The 8,100-nt window shown below is 26.7% G+C and overlaps 1 protein-coding gene across 1 annotated transcript; it reads right to left on the bottom strand.

Moving 5' to 3' along the window:
* Nucleotides 1-203: 203 nt before the first annotated feature.
* On the bottom strand, nucleotides 204-5,169 carry LOC109813851 (leucoanthocyanidin reductase). Its single transcript, XM_020378115.3, has 5 exons — nucleotides 4,840-5,169; nucleotides 2,835-2,975; nucleotides 2,280-2,517; nucleotides 987-1,190; nucleotides 204-895 (listed from the first exon to the last, which is right to left on the bottom strand). The coding sequence occupies exons 1-5, from the start codon at nucleotides 5,041-5,043 to the stop codon at nucleotides 576-578; spliced, it is 1,107 nt and encodes a 368-aa protein (XP_020233704.1). The 5' UTR covers nucleotides 5,044-5,169; the 3' UTR covers nucleotides 204-575.
* Between the last annotated feature and the right edge of the window lie 2,931 nt (nucleotides 5,170-8,100).

The raw sequence follows: 8,100 nt of genomic DNA, 5'->3' as shown, positions 1-8,100 counted from the left end.
TAATAAGTCATTAATTTTAAAAAAAATAACAATAAAAAATGAAAAAAAAATAATGTCAAAATAACTATAAAAAAATGGAAGGAGTACAACAGAAATTAATATATCAAACAGCTTGAAAAATTAATTAAGGAGCATTAAGAAGATTAATCATATATAGGGAGGGTTATTATTTCATCAATGAAAATTAATTAGTTGCATGCATATCCATCAATAAGGACACAGAATTCATTAACCTCAAATAACATCGTACGTACATACATTTTGAACATAGGATCCCATGATACATAATGGTAGCTAGTAATTATATTATCTGAAAATACTACATGAGTACATGGAAAGTACAACCCAAAACCAAGTGACAAGAATTTATTGTAACAAGCTCTTAATTTCGAACTAATTATTTGGGTGAAATGAAACAGCTTGACCTTAATACATAAGAAAACGGGGTGATCCTAGCCTCCACAACATCTTATGAGTAAAATTCATTGATTATTGATGAATATAATGAATTTCTGCCCCCACCATAGTTTGTGAACAGTGAGAACAGAAAATATTGAGTCGTTTCTCTTTCTGATCTAGCCCATAGCTGTTATTGGCACCGACTCTACCAAAGGCTTCATGTCCTTAATTTCTTCGGTTGTTCCTGTCTCTACCAAAGTCTTTCTGTCATTATTAATTTTAACTTCATCATTTGTTCCTGCATGAATATTATTCTTGTCATGGATCATGGGGACAAAGTCCTCGTAGCATTCCTCCAAGGTTCTGAATTTTTCATCTGGGTATAGAGTGCAAATCTCAGTATCATTAGGTCCATCTGTGCTGAAGTTAACTTGGCAACCGTTGATGAAAATATCATGGGTGAAGGATGCTACAATACTTTGGGGTATACAATTTTCTGCACACAAAGTGTTAATCATTCATTAATATTCATTATATGATGAATGGTATAATTAAGATAATTGATAATAATATGGCACTGATTGAACCTGCAGCTATGGCGAGAAGATCATCCCCTGTGATGGTGACTCGGGGAATCTTACGATCAATTTTCTTTTCCCATAAAGAAGCAAGCTCGTTGACAGAATAACAGTTAGTGGCGGGTCGAAAATGAACGTTTTTGTTCAGCGTTCTGATATCATCAATGGCCAACATTGTGAACCTTCCAATATCATTGCCATCAACGAAGTATGCTGCACAATGCACATAGAACAAACTTTTCAATACTAACCATAATCAACATCAAGTTTATGTCTCAGTGTATTATCTTTAATTAGCAACTCTTACTATTCAAATTTTTATCATCTAATCATCAATTTGTAAAGGATCTTTTCTCTATTAGTTTTAATTTAATTTTAACATAATTAAACTGCTTGAAGGAGGTTTTAAAACACAAAATTAAATAATTATCACGCTTTCTTATGCACTTTTTCCGACACATTTTAGTTAAAAATTATAATAATAAAAAAAAGAGATAATTAAGACTCATAAATATTTGTGATTTATAATAAATTTTAGTATATAATAAAAAATATGTTAAAAAAGAGTAAATTTTCTATAAATGATACGGTTATTTTTTTTTTTAGCAACTTAGTCTTAGCAAAAAATACATATAGAGAAGGAAAAAAAAAATCTAGAAGAGGAGAGGAGAGAGACTAGATTACTATAGTCGTGATTTTTTTAAAAAAAATGTTCACGTTTTATTTTTAAACTTCTCTTATATAAAATAATAGTATATTTATTGAAGAAGAGTAATTTTTAGAAATTATTAATTAACAGGAATGTTTTAAACAATCTTTCTTTGATAAGATGTTTTTAATTTATTTTTATTTTTATTTCTAAATAAAACTTCAATAATTTTTTTTAAAAAATTATTAATAATAAAAACATCATTATACCACCATGTAAATTATTAATATTTTAATTGTTGATAATTTATTTTAAAACAATTAGTTCATAAACAAATATTATAAATAAAAATTGAATTATATAAAAAATTAAAAGAATTTTTAAAAATACTTTAGTCAAAAAATAATTTCTAAAGAAACTCTCGAATAAGATAACTTTCATGTTTATTCATAAATAAACACTAGATTAAATAAAAAAGTTAAAAGAATTCTTATAAATATTTTTATTAAAGAATAATTCTTAAAAATGTTCTTATACAAAATACACGTTTGTGTTTAATATATTATTTATGATAAATGTAAAATATAATTTATTTATTAAAAATGGAATTAAATTTATAAAATAAATATTTATGGGAGGATATTATTTATTACCTTTGACGTTGCCATCACCGTAGATTTGAAAGCGATCGAGTGGTGGAGGAAGCTGGGTTGGATGGCAATTGTCATGATAAGGCCAAGAAGCAATGGAATTGCAGCATATGTTTGTGTAAGGAATTCCATACTCCTCAACCATTCGCCTCACCAAACGCTTCTCTTTATACATTCTCAGCCCTGGCTCTACCGGATCTGCTCTGTCCACGTCATGCCCAAACTCTGACGGCACAAACCTCTGCAACAAAGATGATCACAATGAGAATTGAATCTAAATTTTCATATTTTTTATCATAGAGCGTGTTTTGAAACACGTTTCAAACGTGGAAAACCACGTTGATAGCTTCCACGTTCAACGTGGTTTTCCACGTTTGAAACGTGTTTCCAAACACGCTAATAATCTCTCCTCTCCTAACCAAGTACTAGATTAACTTCAGTGGTTCAAACCTTTACAACACTAATTGTTAAATTCATTTTCATCCACACATTTCTTATCTCTATAATAATTAAATAAATATAAATAAATAAAAGATTTTGTAATAACTCAATTTATACCTTCACACTCTTCACACATTTTATGGCCTCCACCAATGTAATCTGATCCAACAATCTTTCACCTCCTACAAGAGAAATCACCACGTCTATCTCATATTCCTTCAAAATCTTCTCCATCAATTCCTTGTCATTTATGACGCCCTACCAAACACAAATGGTTAAACTATATCAATGGAAAGTCAAAACCAAACATAAATGTAAAGTCGCCATCACCCGAAAAAGATAAATAAAATAATGAGCATAATGGTGAAGACAAAAATATCATGGACCACAAAGGAAATTCATCGATATCAATAATGTTCATTTTAAAATTTTAAGGATGTCTCGGATCATGTTTCGTGCTTACCCAAATCTCAGCAAATAAAAATGATCACTAAGGGGAATTAAGATACTATATTAATTATTTGTCAATATTTTATAATTAATTAATTGAATGAAAAGAAAATAAATTAGTTCAACCCTTAATTTAGTGTGTATTTGTTTATCCTTTAAACCTTCATTAGCATATTTTTAGAAACAAAACGTGACTGAAAAAAATTGATGGATTGAAGTTACTCTTTTCCCTTAATAGTTGTTGTGACCGAGGAGTGTAATGAATTAGTGAGAATTTCGTATTTTATTTTATCCATAAAAAGTATTACAATCACATAAATAAAATTCGAATTTAAAGTTTTGTACATATTCGTTAAACTCACTTCTAAGTCGAAGATTCACGAGTACTTCTTTTAGCATCACATTAAAATACGACTTTTCTTCTTCTTTTTTTTTTTCTTTCTAATTTTTGCATAAAATAAAATTGTGGTCTTTCAAATCAGGTTAATACAGTTTTAGTCATTAAAAATTTAAAATATTTTAAATGTCCACATTTTAATTAAACACGTATTTTTAGTTCTCGATAAAAGACTAAAACCACATGTACCTTTATATTAACATAGATTAAAAACATTAAATTTTTTAACAACGAAAATCAAATGTTAAAAAAAAAATTTGAGGAAAAAATAATTTATCTCAATTTTTAATCAAACTGTGCAAGTTCACACGCAGAAAACATTGTTTTTTCTTTTATATTTATAATAATGATAAAAAAAATAATTTTAGACTTTTTTCCTTTTATATTATCTAACTCACCACTGCTAGTTTGATTGTAATTATGCATGTACAAAGTACTGTAAGACTAAAAATATTCTCTAGAACCAAACTTTATTAACAAAACGCTGAACAAAATGATGAAGGTGTGGTGTGATTACTTTCGGTACTAGCTAGTCACGTGAAAACCCTCAACACTTTTTCCAGATACACAGAGACAATAATAAAGTTTAATATATAATACACAAATATATCATATGCATTCACATAAAAAAATATTATTATAGATATAATATATATAATTTTAATATTAATTTTAAATAATATTTAATAATATATATTATATCACAATAATTTATGTTTACTTTTAACAAGGAACGTATCAAGTGAGAGGAAATTTATTATGAAAGATGAGAGAGTTAAAATATAATTCTTAGATTAATTTTCTTTTACTTAATATGCTAAAACTTGATAATTTATAAAATTAATTTAAAAATTATATTTTAATTATTTCATTTCTTATAAAAAAAAATTTCTCATTTAATATGTTCTCTATATTAATATATATTATATTTATAATATAGGTTAAAGTTTAGTGACAACTGACAAGTGTTGTCGTTAGATGTGTATTACTGTATGATTATCGATTTAAAATATCATTCACAAAAAAAATGCATATTTTAGTGTAAAAGAAAACAAAAATTTGAGTGTAACGTTTTTTTTTAAACTTTACTTGAGTTTCACTCAAGTGAAAAATTACGTTTAAAAAACATATACCCAGCATACTGATTTTAAGTGGAACATAACGATGGATGCACAAAACACTTTAACACAAAAGAAGAAGAAAAAATGTGAAACGAAAATATTGATGCTTGATGCATTGAGAAAAAGGTAAAGAAAATGGAGGAGTGGTACTCACATGGATGACCTTAGCACCTTTGTCTTGAAAGGTTTTGACAATGGCAGCCTTGGAAGGTGAGACAGGGCCAGGCCTGAGGAGCAGAAACGTAGGGTACCCTAAGGCAAGGCTTGCCTTAGTTATGAACTGACCCATGAAGCCAGTTCCTCCAATGACCAAAGTACGGTTCTTGGAAATGGAAGGAAACGAAGCCGACACAGTCATGTTTCTTTCTTTGTTCCAACCTCCAACAACCTTGGACTTTGTTTTGGTATTTTCGGTTTTGATTTCGGAAGAGAGGAAATGGCACTCTCTTGTGGGGTGGCACTGATGTTTTTTGTATAGGAGTTGGAGCCGTTTATATAGTACTATTATTGGATGGGAAAAAATTAATGGTTCTTTATGGTCGTGATTACGGTTTAATTTCAGCTACTCTTCCACACGTTGAAGAGTTAATGTTGGAGATTACGATGATGTGTACATTTGAAGTTTAGATCTCATTGCCTTCGCTGACTGTTAGATAGTACCATAATTGTGTGCCGTACAAAAGCACCATACAGGTGTCGTTGCTTCATACAATATTTGTCCAGGATCACCCTGTCAGTGTCGGAAATCGGGAATCCGTAGCCATCATAAATATTATTTTAATTATGGGTCACCAACTACCAAGCCCATGAGATTTACTCCCTATTTGTTTTGGCTGATTTATTATTCACGACGAATAAAAAGTGATGAAAAGTGAAGATAAAACTTGTTTATTTCGAACAAAATACAAAAAAAGAAAAGCAGGGAAAAGCGAGAAAGCTGTACGGAGGGTTCTTCGATAAATTATGGAGAAAAACGGAGAAAGTCACGTTGGCAAGAATTAAAAGACATGGTTGCCCTTTTAAAAATCACGTGCATAATTAATTATGCATGACACATAATCGATTATGTACCATACATAATCAATTATGTGGCATATTTTCGCTTCTAGGCGTGCCCAGAACGGGCCGCTCCAAAATTGGAACAGCCCGTTCCAAACTACTAAAACAAGGGTAATTTAGTAGTCTAGAACGGGCCGTTCCCAAACTGTAACGGGCCGTTCCCAAACTGGAACTGACCGTTCCAAACTAGTAAATTGGCTTAAAAACCTTAGTTGAGAACGGACCGTTCCAAATTCTTTGTTATGGATAAAAATGCAACCCCAAATTTGTAATGTTAAAAATTTCTTAATTTTTTAATTGGTAAAAACTAACTTATACAATTAACAAATGTATCTTCATTTCATTCTAATTTATGTCAATAATTTATTAATTTTTTAATTTATTAATTAACTTTAAAAAAATTTATTGTACATTTTTTTTATATTAAAAAAATTATATTATTTAAATATTGACACCAAAAGGTGGAAATATAAAAAAAATAAAGTAATACATGTTTATAAAATTAAAATAATAACACTTTCATAAACATTAATAAAATAATGTTAGAAAATATAATTATCATAATATATTTTGTTATTATTATTTATTATTATAAATATTATTATTATTATCATTATTATTAATATTATTATTATTTATTATAATTACTATCATTATTATTTATTATGATTGTTATTATTTTTCTAATATTTATTATTTATTATTATCATTATTTATTATTTTTTTAATAAATTATATCTATTAATATAATTTTATTGTAATTATTATTATTTACAATAAATAATATTATGCTCATTTTAATCTAAGGATAAAAGTGTAAATTACATATTCATCTATTAAATTTTTAATTTTTATCTATTATTAAATTTAAAGCAAATATTTAAATTAAATTATTTTTAAATTAAGATTTTATATTTATTTTTTTAGTTAAAATTTTTATATTTATCTTTTAATTATAATAATTATAAACTTCTTTTTAACCTAAGGGCAAAATAGTAATCTTACAAAATCATCAATTAAAATTTTTTTTTATCTATCACATCAATCAATTCACTCACAAATTTTCTCTACACTTTTCACTCACTTTTCCTTATTCCAAACAACCTCACTTTCCACTCACTTTCCCTTCAAATCCCTCCTTTTCCACTCCCTCTTTTCCATCCTCAAATCCAAACAAAGTCTTAGTAATAATAATAATAATAATAATAATAATAATAACAACAACAAGAGTTAATCATTTATATGCGTAAATTTTTTTTAAACTAGCAACCAATCAAATATCTTAATATTGTCATGTTATTTGCTCATTTAATTAAATAAAAATAAAATAAAATAATTTAAAAAATATGATTGGTTGTTAGTGTAAAAAACTTTACAACTCTAATAATAATGAGTTTCAATATATTTTTATTTTTTTACATTTAGGATAATTTTATTTTTATCTTTTATAACTTCTAAAAATTTTGTTTTTATGTTTAGATCACTAATTATATATTTGAAAATGTTAAATTGAGATAATTATATAATATCAGTTAGATTTAATATTATTATTTTTAATTAAAAGACATATCAATAATTAGATTTTATATGAAAATATTTTATAGTTTTTAATAAAATTTAAATATAATGATTAAATTTTTTTAAAAAAATAAAATTACAAAGACTAATTTTAAATTTAAGAAATTAAAATATATTTAAATAATAATAATAATTATTATAATAATAGTAATTATGATGCAAGTGATATAACAAGAAAGAAATAAAACAATAGAAAGAAAATATGGTAAACAATGATATGCTATGGAAGAAAAAATCAATATATGTTTTCATTTATTTTTATATAAAAATTACTACTATATATTACTACAAATTAGTAGTGTTATAATGGTTCTGCTTCACCTGACTAGCACTGTGACCTTTGGAAGATATTCTCGGTCTCGTACAAAAAAGTTTAATCTTTAATTTGCATGTTCTAATCAAGATGCCTTTAAGTAGTTGATTGAGTAAAATATACTCCTCTGTTATAAACTTAAATTCTCATATTTTTTAGTTTTGAATCTGATCGTCAAATTATATTTCTTTGAGAACCTATATTTTTTAATCAGAGTGATTTTAAGAATTAATTAATTGTTTTTCAATGAGAGTATTTTAATCATATAATTTTTGGTAAAAAAAATACACGTATTTTCTACCAAGTAGTGTTATGTTTAAGTAAAGTAGGATCACCATGTGAGTGACGTAGTTCTCCGTTAAACAATATATTGCCTTTGTATTTGAACTTTAGACCACTAGGCATGGCAATGTGGCAAGTTTGTTTTCGCTGCCTCTAAAAGGTGGGCTAGGTTCAGCTTTTAAG

This window comes from Cajanus cajan, chromosome 11 (assembly GCF_000230855.2).
Source record: "Cajanus cajan strain Asha chromosome 11, NIPB_CcT2T_4, whole genome shotgun sequence".
Classification (NCBI taxonomy): Eukaryota; Viridiplantae; Streptophyta; class Magnoliopsida; order Fabales; family Fabaceae; genus Cajanus; species Cajanus cajan.
The sequence above is the reverse complement of the archived record's forward strand: the minus strand, read 5'-3'. Positions and strand labels throughout refer to the sequence as shown.